General features: G+C 38.6%; 1 protein-coding gene across 17 annotated transcripts in view; it reads right to left on the bottom strand.

The window, feature by feature from the left end:
* Nucleotides 1–14,675, bottom strand: part of cadpsb (Ca2+-dependent activator protein for secretion b) — a 66,410-nt gene extending 51,735 nt beyond the window's left edge. For 7 of the 17 annotated variants that reach the window (XM_036002235.1, XM_036002236.1, XM_036002239.1 and 4 more), the window contains exon 1: nt 14,099–14,675. In XM_036002235.1, the coding sequence (XP_035858128.1) occupies nt 14,099–14,431 (333 nt within the window). In that variant the 5' untranslated portion in view covers nt 14,432–14,675. The remainder of the gene's footprint in view (nt 1–14,098) is intronic. The other 10 variants (XM_031287698.2, XM_036002240.1, XM_036002241.1 and 7 more) reach the window with 2 other exon arrangements.
* Between the last annotated feature and the right edge of the window lie 3,153 nt (nt 14,676–17,828).

Genomic DNA, 17,828 nt, shown 5'->3' with positions numbered 1-17,828 from the left:
CAATCACTACACAGATATCGTGACTGCGGGTGAGAGTGGGAACTAAGATTGACTGTTAAATTGAGAGCTTTGCTTTATAGCTCAGCTCTGTCATTACTACTTAGTAGTCTGATACAATGCCTGCATTACTGCTGCCAGTGCCCCTAAACGGTGGTCAATCTCACAATCCTTTTTACCATTGCGCATGAATAAAACCCCAAGGTGCCTGAATTCTGCCACATGTATACTGCCCCTCCCTAACCTGAACTAAGCAATCCACCAACATGACTGCATCACACTCAGCTGCAAACTGCTCCAGTGGATATTGTAGGTCACGGTCCAATGAAGCCAAAAGGACAACATAATGCGCAAATGGAAGAGATGCCACCCTAATACCACCCAACTGGAAAAACTCCAGGCCTCAGCTGCACTTTGATATCCTGTCCATGAATATCACAAACAGGAGAGGTGACGAGGCTTGTCAGATTCAGATGTCAAAAAATAAACGTCCCTAACATAATGCTTTGAGTGTACAAGGAAGAAATGATTTATAACAGCCACAATGAAATAGAAAAGACTAGAGTCAAGAGGTACAACATCACATTTCTTTCTACCCATGCTATCTGTGGTTCCAGGGATGGTAATTGATTGATTGGATTGACATACATTCTTTTAAAGAGCAGCTCAAAGATTCCACGAATCCAGTGAAATATCTCAACATCTCATAAATGGATTTGTACAACACTCATGGTCTCAAGAGGATGAATCCTACTGGATTTGGTATTCCCCTGATATTTCCTCTATCGCCACCATGAGGTCCACATTTGAGGTTTTGAGTGAAATATCTCCACAACTATTTTATGGATTGCTATTACATTTTGTACAGACATCCATGCCCCCCTCAGGATGAATTGTAATAACTTTAGTGATCCCCTGCCTTTTTTTATCTATAGCGCCAACCTCAGGTTAAGTTTTGATATTTCTCTAATACTTTGGTTCATAACCAAAGACATACACAAATAAGGACATTAACATCAGCCTCAGCATGATTTTAAAGGTCCTATGACATGCTGCTTTTTGGTTGCTGTGTGAGGGGGAAAGGGGAGGGGGGCGCGGAGGACATTTCACCTCTGGGTCTCCCAAATGGAACGGACAAGGGGGGGAATTGGGGATCCACTGTATAGAGCAATACTCTAATGGAATAAGTGGGCTAAAGTCAGTCACACCTCGACTTTCTTCCAAATAACGCACATTTCATTCATATTATAAATACAGGCCTATAGTTCCTGCACATTTTTGTTTTTCTGAATTGTGTGAAATGGCTAATAAAAATAGGTAATACAAAACGATTACCAAGGTGAATTGGTTTAGTCTTGACTTCTGGTCATGAGTGACAGTGTTGGGGGGATGGGAAATCTGTTGATTGTCGAGTGCCAAATAAACACAGAGATGGACAGGAAAAGGTCAAAGCCATCAGGTGCCCAATTTAGAAAAAAAAAAATAATAAGAGGAGAAGCGAGCAAAAGATAAAGGTATGCAACTATGCTCGAAGGGGGCCTCGCCCAGGTTGTAATTCAATGTAGAACCGCCACTGCTCCATGTCTCCCCTTTGTTTCACTTTCGATCCTCACTCAGGTCTAGATGTCCTTGCAATGATTTCACACGTGGTTACTGAGTCAGTGACCTAACTGTCAAAAGACTAAAAATCTCCCTCTGAAAACTGCTTTCAATCTACAGTTCAAGCTGTTGTGTATATCAAACAAGCACAAGAAACTGCTGGTAAAGTGTTTGTCTGCATGCATTCAGCCGCACATGGTAAGTGACAGACTTTGGTGTAGGAGTGAGATGGAAAAGTACCACATATCATGTGCCTTTGAGGCAATCTCAACACCATCTGCAGTAAGTTCTGAACATGAGGATCATGTATCATACGACTGCCAAAGCCAAAGGGCTTGAGTTTGGTCTAATAAGAAAGATTTACAAAGATGCTTACAAACACAAAGTATAGACACACACTAGAGGTTGACAATTAAATGACCGCTGCATCAAAAGACCTTCTTTTTCCAATTCACAATAGTTGCGGAAGAGTGAATCTCTGGATGATAAACCACTTAATGTTCAAACATAAAAGATGAACTTAACAGCACATCAACATCAGAGATTAATACTTGTGCTTCATAAGGTTTCGGGTTTATTCATCTTTGCAGTAGTTACTGTAGATGTGAGATTAAAGAGAAATAGTGAACAATCAATGCTATGTTTTAATAGACCACAGTATTCAAGGAACATCCTGAGAAAAGAAATGTTAATATTAACAACAGTATGCAAATCAGTAAGGCTTAAGGAGACAGAGGCTGAAGTCAATATGCTTGTCCTTGGTTTCTTGTCCATTTCTGAAAGTGAGGGGGTCAGGATAAATACAGCACACAGTTTTCACTTTGTATTGCCTTCATTTATGTACATTATGATGTATGCAGAAAATGAAAAACTCCTATAAAAAAAAAACTTAGCCTTTAATTAAAAGGTGAACACAGAAAATAGTGTGCATGCATGCTGCCGAGTGATGAGCTACAATTAATTCACCAGCAGGGAAAGCAAAGGCAAGAACATTGTGTGAATATTGTGTAACATACTCAGGTGTAGGCTGAGAGGGTTTCTGATGAAGAGCTGCTGGGCTTTTGAGAAAAGGTACAAAGACAGACTTGATCCAAGCTGCCTAAATGTTCTTATGGCAAAGACCTGAGGTCACTGTAGCTTTCTTGAATACAAACTCTCTTAACAGCAACACCATTACTGTTAGAGACTATGCTGTGATGAAGCAATAAATGACTGGTCAGTTTATTGCATTTTATGAGGAGGTATAATTAGAGATGAAACAATTAATCAATAAGTTAAATTGACAGACAATTTAAACAACTATTTTCATGATCAATCGTTTCAGTAATTTTTCAAGCAAAAGCTTCCTGCCTCAAATTCGAGGATTTGATGTATTAAACTAAATATCTTTGGTATCTGAGTGGCCTCTATTAACCTTACATATTAACTTCATATTCCCTTTTCACAGATAGCCGTAGAAGAATCACAAAGATATTATAATAAACTCTAGGAGATGGGGTATTGGCAGTCATCCAAACACTGGCAGAACACATTTGTGTTGTACCTGACGAATTGACCATGAAAGGTCAAAGCTAATAATACTTTTGCTTCTGCTGACAGTTTCTCTTGGCCGATCTGACTTTATGTGACAACACAGCAAGCTGCTAACTCTGTGTGTTTATTTGAAAAGCTGACACTGAAGTACACAGCAGTAAAGCGAAATGTGTCCACTTTTCCACCAAAGAATAGCTCTGCATAACTAACTGCATAAATAATTTATGACTTCCTGTCCTGCATACTCTTTATTTCATTGCTGATTGAAGAACTGTGCTGATTAGCAACCAAGTTGATGAATGAGAGCGAAGGCCAGATTCCCAATACATACTTTTCCTGCTTTGCTCTTATTGACTCTCTCTCTGTGGCTCTTATCAATATTGCACTTTACATGTTACATTGTGATTCATTGGCTTGCAGTGAAGTGGGCAATGACATTAATCACCTTTCACATATCAATAGAGGGGATATGCACATTGCATTGGCTTGATGTACAGTAACTTAATTACTGTTCAGAATGACTATGGATTTGAGTTTATAGTTCAATATGTAGTATAGTTTTGGCTGATGCAATATTTGAGTCACTGTTAAACATTTAATGACCCAAGAAGTTTAAATTAAAAACTGTTTTTACGCTAAATTACTTCTTTTTGTAGTTTAGGTCCTTAAAGTTTATATAACGAATCAACATGTTAATTTCCCATATATCATTGTTAAATAGAGAGTGCATAGTGGAGATAAATGGATGGTAAAACATAAACATAATTTCAAAATAAGCATCTAAAAGCCTATTGAGCCCCTACTGTAAATCAGGTTCATAGTTTCAAACCCCCCTCAACTGGCATTGTAAAATAAAAGCTTTCTTCAGTGAACCAAAAAAAGGATATTTCTACTTACTGCTTTGTCATTATGTGTGGAGTGGAGTGTATGTTGTAAGGATATTTCTTTAATTTTACTTTTGGTATTATAGTTTGTCTTTCATATACAAGATACTGGGTAGCTTTTATTAGACAAGCAATGAACTGTCTAAATGATAACTAAGGCATCAGGAAATGGGAAATAATTACTTATTTTAAAGGATGTTCAAATGTTCACAGCTGTCAATCACTACCTTTAATGTAATAGGGGAATCGTTACATAAGCCATATGTAAATTATAAAGACTATTCAGGGCCATAGACAGGATTTTAAAATATTGAGTTCATCAGTCCAAAATGAAGGCTTAGATGGGGGACTATATTTACAACATTTCGGTTGTTGGATCTAAAATATACTGATGTCAGCCTATAAAATATCAAAAAAGTGTTAGATTTTTAATTATACAATGTAAACTCCCCACAGGCTGCTAATTAGTGGCTTCAGAAGAGAAGCTCTTCTCTCTGTGTGTATAGTGCATTTATGCTTTTGTTGTATACCTCCATGTTTACAAAGAAAGAGAGACTAAAGCAGAATTACACCAGGTTACATAACATCTGTAATAATATAGAATAATTATATATAATGATTACGATTCTATTCATATATATCATATTATGTCTTTGAGGTTTTTAAACAACCTGGCTTGAAGGTATACAACATATTAGCTGTACTTGCTATGATGTGATGAAGTGGAGTAATTAGCTAATTGAATGCAGTATATATACTGTAGCTAGTGTAGTTCAGCGCCATAAAGCTGACTCACACTTTAGTTTATTCTAAAAGTCACATGAATTAAAGTAGTTTCCAAAATCAAAAGGCTGCAAAATACAGCAGATGTGCAGTTTCAGTCGTAAATAAAATAATTGATTCATAGAAAATAGACCAAAATTATACAAGTTTGATTCACAAAAAATGGACCAAAGTGATGTGTGGTAATAAAGACTGGGGCAACAACGAAATGTAAAAAGGAGGATAAAACATGCAATTTTATATAAAATGTAGAGACCAAACAGTAACATTGTTATGATATACTGTGAAGATGTACAGTATGTCAACCTAAGAAGGAGGGTTAACTTTACTTTCATCTGATCAAATGTGCAAAGTGATAATGAAAGGATTTCATGCAAACTAAATGTTCTCATTGAGTATAAATCTGTTTGCTCAGGAAAGAGCTGCCTACCAATGCTGCTGTTGGTTTTCAGCAAACATGTTATCATTGAATCCTCTCGCCAGACAAAGCATATTTCAGTCATGTTGCAGATGACACCAGCGGCCCACATCTGAGTAAACCGCAAACAAGAGTTTGGGTGCAAGCACTGCATGACAGCTGCACAAAATCTACCAGCAACTGGCCTCAATAAACAGAACACCAGCATCGTGTACTGACTGTGATCACAAAACTCCAATTATACAGAGACAGATGCACAAACTATTATCTCCAACCAGACATGCTCACATAGATTTGTTCTGAAGGCGTACACACAGCATTGTGTGAGTAAATACCACTCCGCTGGGTTAGTCAACAGCCAGGTGTATACTCCACGGACGGAGCTTGACACACGGCAAACAGGGATAAAACAGGGAGCTCTGGCTCTGAATAACCAGTTTCCACACTGTTGGGATATCCAGGAGCTGTGGCACTGCTGATATAAAGGACAACACTGTGTTCATAACCGGCTATATAAGCCCCTTTTTGTAACAGTCATCCAATATCACACCACCAACCCACTGACAGCAGCCGCACAGCTCAGCTGGTACCTCATTATGCTCATTTAGTTACAGAGCAGAAAATAAGACCTTAACCTAATGTAACATAGATGGTATGGACATGTGAACTTCCATATAGAGAGGATCAAATCGGACAATTTGTATCAATTTGGTACTTTATACTTCGACTTCACTACATTTCTGAGAGAAATGTTGTACTTCTAACAGTACTAAGTAACAGTAACAGTGTACTCATCACCGGCGAGGAAAGTTTGGAAAGTTTTCTGTTTACTGCCATACATGCAGGTGAATGGCGCCAGTACCCGGAGGTCCACATTTACCAGCTGGCAAAACTCCGGCCGACAACTCACTTTAGCCAGTTGAAAATCAGCAACTTTCCCTCTTTAGCGTTTGGCTTAGCACAGCGCCATTGCAACTATAAACAAGTGTCTTAGCCACATCATCCTCACCAGCTCTACTCTCTCATCCAAAATCATCACATGCAGTTTTAAAAAACCAAGATGGTGACGGCAAAATGCCAAACTTGAGGCTTGAAAATGGTAGTCCACAAACCAATGGATACATTCCCTATGCTACCTCCATCGTTTTTACAGTATATGTGTTCACCTAAAGCAGGGAAGAGGCGCGGGATACAGACTGGTGAGCACTTCTTTCTATTTCCACACCCACAAATTATTTTCATTTTCAAACATAGTATTCAGAACCAACCAACGCTGACTCAAGTGGCATCACTTGAGGCAATTCATCAGATCTCACGCAGCTCCTGGAGCCACAAAAGGCTTCATACAACTTTTTCATATGCAATTGTACTCACCAAGACCTGTATAATTAAACCATGCCTTATCTTACAATGTTAATGCAGTGTGAATATTTCCAGCTGGGAACTCTTTTTTTTTTTTTTTAAATATTCGGACACCACATAAATGCATCTATTATGATTATTTATGTAGTGTGCTGCATTGGTGTATGGATGATAATGCTTCTTCTGTCATTTTACATCAATGATAGTGATCAAGGCAAAGCTTTTGAGAAAAAAAAACTAAGGCCTCTGAAACAGATTGAGGTGGTGTACTGACTCTGTTTTAGAGAGGTGGCACAGGACCATGTGACACACATAATTACACAGAAAAAAAATTGAGAGAGTGAGTGTCTACCTGACATACAGCGTCATGGCTGCTCCAGGCTGCTGATTGTGTTCATTATGTCTCAGTGAGAGTCATCAATGAAGGAGTGAATGAGAGATTCAACAGAGGACTGCAGTAATGATCCTGCTACAGCTATTACCTCCGTCTTCTTTCTTTAATGTGGAAAACGACCACTACTAGTCCCTCTCTCCGTCTCTCTCTTCTTTGTCTTATTCCTGGTAATTTTCCTTTGAAGCAATGTTTTATATGATTCAACATACCCACACACATTGGCACAAACACATTTGACCACCAACAGCTGCATGCCTTCATTCACTTGTAAGATAAAAAAAAAAAAAAAGATTTCTAAAAGTGATGATGTACAGCCGCACATTGTGTTCATCAAAGAAAAGACCCAGAAGTTTTCATGTACAGTGATTATAACTCCCATACCTCATAATTATGACATAGAATCTCATAATTACGAGAACATTCTCATAATTATAAGGATAAAAATGTGTAAGACAAAGAGCAATTACAGTGTAGAAAAAAAATATGTGATTATTATAAAGTTTGAGAAAACAGGTTTATTATGACACTAGCTGATTTAATTTTGATCTGCTTTGGTTAAACTGCTTGGTTTGATGTGAATGAGTAATGTAAATGGCATTATAATAAATATGTCAAGGCTGCACAGGCATATTTAGTTGCTAGAATTGGTTGATTGTTTAAGTCATTTTAATACTAGTGTGAATGTGAATTCTAGCTGGTCTTTTTAAATATTTTTGGATTTGGACAGTTGGTCTGACAACACATGCCATTTGAAGACATCGCCTTGGACTCTGAAATGTGATTTTTCTTCTTTTTGTTCACATTTTATAGACCAGAAAATAATCAGCAGATTAATTAAAAATTAAAATAATGCAGACCTTTTCATTTTGATAAGGTTAGTCGGAATCATATTATAATCATAATACATATAATGTAAGTCCTTGTTGCTTTAAGTGTAGGTCATACATTAAAATTGTTAAAGACATATTTGTTTTTTTCCAGTTGCATTTTCAACAAACCAGCTTTCATTTTCTACTTTTTTCTGAGTTGACTAATGTGCAGTATTGGGAGCAGGGATTATATATCAGCAAAAAGAATGACAGGAGCCCTGCAAATTAATCTGTCTCTACCCAATCATACAGCATGAGGACATTTGTATTAACAGTCCTCAACCATTCTGCTTAATGTCCATGGGCTGTGTCCTTCAGAAAACATGAGTCTTTTTGTGTTGTACCACCAGGATTAAGGTTGAGCAAATGCGAACTGTAAATGCTTAACATTAGTCTACCAAATTGAGCTTTGGACAGCAGACAATATTATAGGCTCTGTAAGGTTCTACTATAATTAACAAGTATACTGTATTCTGAGGGAGAGAGAACAGGTGGAGGAAACATCACTACAGTATGTGCTTTCAAGCCAGAACACATACATATTAGCCTCTTATGAGAAATGATCCCTAATGATGCTACCTTGAAACATCAAATCTTGTCGTTCATGTGCAAACACTGGTGTAACATTAGCATTTCTGCAGCTATTTTTATCAGTACATGTTTGCCCTATGTACAAATATCAGGTCACACAAGTGGATTGTTTAAATGCACAAGGCAAATATGAGTCAGTTTGACTGTGACTGTGATTGCTGCCTTCAAAGTAGTCAAACATTTGGGAAAAGATGTTAGTATTCTAACAGATAAGAGCTTAGCCTTCCCTCTTGGTTATATGCAGACAAAGGAGATGTTTAATTTGTGAAGCTGTGCTTTGTTACACATGGCTGAATAGATTGTAGGTGAGGGGGGGTTTTCGCCTGCTGCTTTTCAGCTGTCACCCCTTTGGAATCCACTTTTATATCCATACCATTGTTGAACACCTTTATACTTCAATGGTGTTGCTAAAACATTAAAATAGCTGCTACTTATTGGAAGAGACAAACATTCTTCAGCCGCAGCTTTCAAATGCTGATTGACATGCTTTATTATTAAGTCAAAGCTTGACTTTGACACTGACTGCTAAGCTTTCTGTTGTAAAAGGATGCCTTTTTCAGGCAGAACACCATTTAAAGATCTTACATAATAATGCAAATGATTTTAATATCATACTTGAGCTCTCCATTTACTGCCACTCTCTTTTATCCACATGACTGTGTTTCATGAACATAATTAGCTCACGCAGTTTCCCCTCAGTTATCTGTATATCTACAGTACATGTTCGCTGTTCATGTATAATTGTGCGAAATGTCTTCTTATTTTGTTCAAGAAGACATACACAATAAGGTGCAATGACATTAGAGACATAGTCTATACACAACGATTAGTAAAATTACAGTGCTCAGACATGTTACCGTTATTGAAAATCAGCCTCTCTCCCTCAGCTTCTTCCTCTAGTTGCCATCCTCTTATTCTCATGTCATATATTATATCACCACGTTCATCCACTGAATAAATGTATAGACAGTTATCAGGTCAGGCAAGATGAAATAAGTATGTCCATGTTTGATAGTCCATGTTTGTCCAATAGACATTGTTTGTCTATGCAAACCTCTTTTTTGTGTCCAAATTGATGCACAATAAAGATAACTTTACTATTTACTTTTATATAGCCTTCATTTAAATTTATATTTATAATTTATATTTTTTACATGCTACTCTTACCCACATTTGACCTAGCAAGACATTGTTGCTCGTTCTTGTCATGTCTTAATTGGGTATGGTCTGTTACAAATACAGTAATAATAAGTTATCTTTAAGTACAACAGTTGTTGCATTTAAAAGGTAATTATAATGGTTTAAAATGGAAGAACATCATAGTAATCCCAATTCACAAGGGGACACCCAAAATCCTTTGCCAGGCTCAGCACTAAACACCAACATAGCAAACTTCATCCAAGTATCACTGATTTGCATTTCAGTCTACTTCACATTCATATCATTGAGACTGCTGCACAATTCACAGCTCCTCTCCCTCAGAGTATCAACAGGCAAACTGTATAGTATTAAAATGCTGAGCTAAGAGGCACTCTAATAAGGAGACCTGCCGGCAGATGAGTGCATTGGATGAGATTATCTTCAGGGAGGGCCTCACACTTTCTCATTGAACAAATCCTGAACCAAGGAGATTATTCAATTCTGAAATGCACGATTTGATAAAAGCATATTTTGATTTATCAGATTTAGTTTTTAGCAGTTTGACTGGTGTTTGCTTCTGTTTGACAGCATGAAAGCTTCTATTTATGATTCAAACTGCATTAAACACGAATATTGGAGCTTTTTAATTTTTTATTGTCATCTTTTCGTATTCTATATTTACGTTTTTGTCTATGCATCAAAACACCAAAGCAAATTCCTTGCATGTGAAAACTTTACATATTACTGTGCTTATTACCAACCAAAACAGAGTTTTTGTGAGGCTGGACTTTAAGCTCATGTTTATGTCAGCATGCTAACATGCTCAAAGTGATGAAGCTAACATGCAGTGTAATGTCTCTATATTGACAACGTTCAATTTACTCATCATATCATTTTCGGCTGAATGTCCCTCACTTTCCACTTTCTTTGTGTTGGCATTCTTAACTCAGGTCGATTCTGGAAACATCCTCCGAGCTAGAACCGACAATCAAATTATTATTTATTTACTTTTTTTTTTTTTAAATTATCATCACAAACTCGACAGCCATTTTAATTCCAGACCTCGCCTTCCTACGTGCACATGTCCCACCATACAAGTTCCTTCCTGAGGCTATTTTGCAGAGGCTATTTTGCAGAGGCAATGTTGCTGCGTCCGATGCTTAGCGCTGCCCAAGACGATTGTAATTGGTTTAAATAAATGCCAATAAACCAGAGCATGTTTTTCTCCTATCCAGGAATGTTGTGTGGACTAACCAGACCTTCCTCAGCAGCGCTGTGGAGATAGGTCTGGCAATACGAAACTAAATCTTCGCCATTTTAGTTTAGCATGTTAATATGCTAACATTTGTTAATTAAAACTAAACAAAAAGTTAAGCTGGCTAATGGTAGCAAGTGTTTAGTCATAGACCAAAATGCTGGACAAACTAAACTTTTGACCTGATGATAGCACTGGATGAAAAGTTAGAGATCACAAAAGTGATTACAATTCATCCTGAGGGGAACATGAATGTCTACCAAATTGCATAGCAATCCCTGCAACAGTTGCTAAAACATTTCACTCAAAACAACAAATACCAACCTCATGGTGGCACTAAAGGAAATATCTAAGGATCACCAAAGTCATTGAATTCATCACCTGGAAACCATGAATGAAAGTTAATGGCAATAATAATTCTTTATATATTTCAGTCTGAACCAAAGTGGTGATCTGACTAAAATCTTGTACCAATCCATCCACTGGATGCTGAGATATTTCACTGAATAAGTAAAAACTTTGAACTGGTGGTGGCACCAGATGAAGTCAGGGGTTCACCAAAGTCAGTACCTTTGGGGCCCATGAATGAAAATATATACTCAATCCATCAAAAAGCTCTTGAGATATTTCAGTTTGGACCAAAGTGATAATCTGACCAACAGACCGAACAACCAACACTTAACAAATGCTTTGTCATATTAATTTACTGCTATCATGACCTTGCCTTCTGAATGATTCTTTATTTTTAAATCCTCTGTGCACACAGTTAAGGCAGTTTATTGCCATTAAATAAAGGAGGATTCTTTCGTCCAGGACAATCCACAATGATGCAGTAATTCCATGAATTACACCAATACAATATATACGTCAATAACCTTAATGACATGTTTAGGGAGAGGGGCATTAGTGTAAGTGTGTACAGGACAATTAGCCTTGCATGCAAACACACGACCAACATTGAACTGCAGAAGCCTTTGTACTACTGCTTGTGAAAACATCTTTCAGACAGAGGAAGAAAATATTTCCCTCGCCTCCAAAAGGAAGCCTGTTACTTACTGCCCTATTGTGTTACCCTTTCACAAGGTTATCACAATACATTTCAAGAAGCAGCAGTGAAGCTTGCATACTCTCCAGCCTTGCCTGTTTCTCTGTGATAGTCCATCACTGCTGTTTGTGTGCCAGAGCTTCTAATAACGGATTATAATGGAGCTGCTCCACATGTTTTGCTGAGGCCTTTAAGTCTTTTCATTACAGAAATTGCTTCATCATATTTCTGTGACTAATCTTTAATAGCCAAAAACTGTAATAGGCTACTTATTAGATTGCGTAGCCAACGCTGTGAGGAATTTTCTTAATAAATAGTTTTTTGCGATTCCTGAGGAGCCCATGTTCAAGGCTGAGGGGAATCTACAGAGAAAATATTGGGCCAATGTTGAAAACTTCTTTCTTCAATAAAAGTGTAAAAATAGATTATTTATAACCACACAGGAGAGAAATATAATTAAATGACAGTAAAATGACTACTGTACAATGCCATGAAGCTGTAAATGCACATCACTGCCAGAATGTGCTCTGTGTAATTAATTATCTTCTTTTAGTGTCATTCAAGTCAAACCAATAAAATGTGCTAAAAAAGACTTGTTTCTATTCAATTCTGCACAAGGTGTACAGTTATTGTTTTAAACTAAAGTAAATTTGGACCAAATCAAAGTCTAGAGGCAGACTGAAGGCAGAAAGACATACTTTGATTTCCTGGTCTGTTAGCAGGCATTGGATTGTTTGTCCAGGAATTCACTCACTCACAGCAAAAGGATTGTGGCCACCTATGCCAGATATGAAAGTGCATTACTAAGCATGCATTAGACTCAGTAACCTACGCTGAACAGCATTACAAACAAACAAATGGACAAAAACACTGTGGTTTATGCCTCCCACATGCACTTGTGCATGAGTCAGCAGAAAATAATTCAGACCATATGGCTTAAACTGTGTCCAGAATAAGAGGAATTATCTGCAGGTTAAACAAAAACAACAAGCACAATTTCCATAATACTGTTTACAATGTTTCCTCGCATGAGTGATACGTGATCAGCCGTAGATTAAGTGAGCTGAATGAATCTTCTGCAGGTCCACACTAAATGCAACTTCTGACTTGTGAGGAGAGCTGCAAAAAACTGCTACTACAATCTCATTGAGCCATGTGATGATCTTATTTCACAACATACATGTAAAGGCAGCCCTACACACAATACGTGTTGATCACTTGCATCTAATAATGCATTTGTACCTTTATTAATTAAAGTTGACATTACAGCCTTTGAGTACAAACAGCAGATGGTCTATTTCTGGTGTGACAGACAAATACACAAATCAAGGACAATAAATGGGGGACATTGTCCTGACTAACAATCAATTCACCCTTCCTTTTAGTACATTAGGGACTACTGTATGCATGGTGACTTTCACAGTAAGGACATCATGACCCAAAACTGGCTTCAACATCAATGTAGCCTCACATCAGCAATGTGAAACCAGGATGTGGGCCTTGTCCCTTACAGTGACTCATATTAATCTTATAAACTGGACCTCCTGTATAAAATAGTATACAAAATTAAATATGTGAGCGTTAAAAAAAATCTAATGCAATTAACTGTAACCAATCCAGAGGAGCCAAGTTCATCTGCAGAGGAGACAGGCTATTAAACAACCCTCCTCAAGAGGTCTCTGCCTAAAAGTCACCTTGGGAGGCCAAATTGAGGGATAAGTGATGGCGCAAACGGGTTGGAAATGGGTATCTGCCAGAAAGGCAGGACATAGAGACACATGCAGCTGCATATCTTAATGAAAGCAAGACTTCGGTGAGATGTAGGCCAACAAGGACAATGACGTTTTAAATAGTCACCCACCATCTCTTGAACGCCCTTTCAATTAATTGGCTCTGAGATTGATCTCACTTATGAGCTTGTGTATGTAGGAACATGGACTGCACTGAGTCTGCAGCTCTGCAGTACCATGTGTCCTTTCACTATCTGGAGCTCGGAGGGCTTTTATGTGCTCCTGTCATGCTCCATGGATTTCAACATTTTGCGTCAAAAAACAAACAGTGGTTGTACTGGGACTGTGTGGTACCGTACGCTATAGGGTAGGCCTAGTGGCCAAACCCCCTCTGTGCTCTACCTTATGTAGGTCATCAGTGACAACATCTGAGATATGAAGGCAGGCCTTTCGTCAGCATGTGGTTATTAATTATGCCTTTGCACCGAGGGCCCTTACCTTCTGCTGTCGCCTTGCCATATCTGTGGGCTGTTTTGCATTGAATGGGTACGCGATGCATCGCATCACAAAAACATACAACTGCAGCTTCTTTTTACGGTCTTCCTCCTCCCTCTGCAGCTTCTCCACATCCTCTTTCTCCTCGCTGGCGGCTGACGGGCTCGGGCTGGTCGGACGGGCACTGCTGCGGCTGCTGCTGGGTGCTAGTCCACCCGAGCTCTCGATGGTCCTGCTTGGTGAGATGCGGGATCCGGCCTGAGGTGCCATCGCCTCTTTGCTTTCCTCCTCCACTATCCCATCAGATTCCTCTTCACTGGACGACGGATCTAGCATCTTGCTCTAAAGGTGATGAGTCCCTACAGATATCCTAACCTACTAAATTAGTTTTTTATAACCCCCAGATGATGGCTGTGCCGTTGTCTTATCCGTGCCTAGATTGCATGAAAATATTTGCCCGAAATTAAGACAGGGATAGGCCCGGATTGTACTCGCTCGCTGAGGGATGTCAGCAGTACGAGTGGTGCTGGAAGAGGTTGAGTCTGCTTCACACTGAGCTTTCTCCGCCTGCGCCGAGCACTCGTCGGTGCTTACGTATTTTCTGTATTTTATTGGCCAGTCACTGCTGCGGATGTGAGAGGGGGAGGTGAGAAAGGATCCGAGCGGAGGGAGGGGGAGTGTAGTGTACAGCTGAGGGGAAGGAAAGCGGCTTTTTTTTCTCTCGGTGATAGCGGGCGATGGCCTCTCTCAGTCAGGCTGGGACGCAGGCGCGGGGAGCTGACCGTGGTCCTTAACACAGAATAAGAGAACAGAGTGAAGGATGAACGACTCGTCCTTAATCTCATCCTACTAACACTCTGCAGTGGTACACCTAAGATGGCGGCCACAGGATTTCGCTGATATTGTCACTGAAATGGGGAACATTATTTAGTTTATGGGCAAGGGATGCGGATTAGTTGGTGTAAGATGTGGCTCCGGAGCCGCCCCGTGCGTGTGCTGTTGAAGGGTGGGGTAGTCATCAAGAGCTAACTCTCTGTCTGTAGGCTTCTGGTCGACAAATTGATTGTTGCAGCATGTGCTGGTATCTCTTGCATTACGCTGCAGTCACACAAGCGTTTCATCTACTAGCCTAACTATAGATGTATTAGTCAAGATGAAAACAAATATTCAGGTGTTCAACTTAATTCCAAACAGTTTCTGGCAAAATTCAAATGTCCAACATACTTATTTTGATAAAATAAAATCTTAAAGCAAGGCCTGTGACTGTGTCACAATATTATCATATAATGTCAATAATAATATAATATACAGTGTATATATATATATATATATATATATATATATATAGTATGTATATATTATATTATTATTGACATTATATATAAACTTAGCACAAAACAAAAAGTAAGGAAATTTGTGTTTGGTAGATTATTTCTCTGTGGTAACAATGCTTTTTGGCAATAAATCTTATACCGCTGGAAAGCCTGTTTAGTTCCCTTTCAAATGGTGCCACATTTGTAAGGAACATGCATTTGTGGGAAGAGCAGCAGCGCTGAGTATGTGGGTTGCGCCCATGAAAATCTTCTCTGCCAATGCCAAACAGCTTATTCTGCCATTGACTCGTTTGGTGTTTGGTGGATTGGATGATTGAAGTTTGAAGAAACAAGACATATTGGCAATTTAACAATTTATTAATTTCACAAACAGGAGCCTCAGTAGCATGTGGAAGAACCATACACATCCACAACAGCCTGGCACCACCTCCTCATGCTGGTCACCAGCCTGGTCACACACTGCTGTGGGATGGCATCCCATTCTTCAACCAGCATTTGTCCCAAGTCAGCCAACGTGGTTGTGTTGGTCACTCTGGCACGAACAGCACGCCCAAGCTGATCCCACAAGTGTTCAGTGGGGTTGAGGTCAGGACTGCTGGCAGGCCATTCCATCCTCTCCACTCCCAAATTCCCAGGTAGTCTCTGATAAAAAAAAAAAAATGTATATATTATATTATTATTGACATTATATGACAATGTTGTAACACCTAATGTTGTAACACTTAATAATATTAAAGTGTGACTTGCTATTCACTGAGTAATAATGTGGTCACAGGACCTTTCAAATCCTTCCAACACTACAAGTGTAAACAGGCCACATTTACATGACACATGGTTTTGCAATACTCCTTTTATGTATCTGCTTATGAAGATAAAATTGACAACTGTTTTCATTGTAATTTTTATCTCATTATACAATCTTTAAAGCTTGAAGCAAAATATTAAATATTCTGGATTTGACCAGAATTTTTGCTTTAGCCTTAACAAAATCTAAACCAACACTTCAGTAGGTCCTGCTTTTTTTATGTGTTGACATCACTTTGCTAATCTAAAACACTGAGGTGGCAGATTAAGATGGTATAAACCAGGACAGAAAGAAAATAATATAACACAATATGACGTCTGTGACCGTAGATCACAACTACTCCCTGACCCCTAACCAGGGGCCCTATTGACCTAATTAAACTGACAAATCACTGTTGGCCAAAATTAATTAAGAGAGACACTACCACGGACTTCCACTGAACACATTATTATTATTACTACCTGTAGACCAAAGGGATACATTATAGAAAATCTCACCACAGCTATCTAACAATTCCCTACTAACCGTATCACCTTGAAAACCCAATGCTCATAACATACACATTGTAAAAAGGTTGAGACTAAACTACATGCTGGAGTTGATCTGTTGGTGATTATATCTCCTCCCTGCTGATGAGATTTTTTAAAAGTGTAAGCTTGTGGAGCTGGTCTGACCGCCTGGTCCTGCTGCTGACTGGATTGTGGAATCTTAACTCTATCGCCTTCCATTTTCCAATTTTTGGTTTATGACCTGTTAAAATCAACCATTGTCTGCTTATGACTTTTTGTCACAGGTTGCATATAAGTTAGGAGCTTTTTAACCAAAAAGTGATATTCCCAAATCAAACTTGTTACATTTGATTAGGTTTTAGAAATAAAACCATCCAGTAGGAATAAGCAACCTATATCATCATATGGTTTGAAGGAATGGTTGAAACGGTTCAGAAAGAATAAACATTATTTGTTTATTAACAAAATTGTGTTCTTTAAATTATTTTTTGTTAATCATCTCGGGATTTATCTTGTGTCCTCACAGGTTGGGTACCATTTCTCCAGTGCCAGTTTGCCATGACCGGCCTGCAATTGTACATATTGGTGAGATCAGTCTCTGACTGGCAGTAAGGTGACACCATCCATTTTGAGATTGAATGGCAGAGGTGTAAATAATGAAATGAAATATTTTTGAATTCCATTTTGCTGCTTCAGTATCAATGTCGCAGGGTAAAAATATTCTTTTGGGCCTTAAGTCATATAATTAAACATAACTTAACACAGGAATATGCACTATATTAATACAATATGACCTAAAAAAATAAATGTCTTTAAACTAGATTTTGACACAGGGCATATCAGTGGTTAGATCAAACCTTTAGGATGTCATCCTTTACCAATGACGGCCATTCTGGTGGAAACCATTTCAGATTTTAGATTGAGGTTAGGGTTTTCCTTCCAAATTCATCTTTTCTTACCACTTACGTCACCCCTCTGACCATTTATTGTGTTCACCTCCTCCACCATCATGGTACTTACACTACCAGCACACCCATGACAGCCTTTATACAGTACTGTGAACTCAGCATGCACGGAGGATGAGC

The sequence above is a fragment of the Sander lucioperca genome, chromosome 6 (genome assembly GCF_008315115.2).
Source record: "Sander lucioperca isolate FBNREF2018 chromosome 6, SLUC_FBN_1.2, whole genome shotgun sequence".
Lineage (NCBI taxonomy): Eukaryota > Metazoa > Chordata > Actinopteri > Perciformes > Percidae > Sander > Sander lucioperca.
Note: the sequence above shows the minus strand (reverse complement) of the source record. Positions and strands in the feature narration are given on the sequence as shown.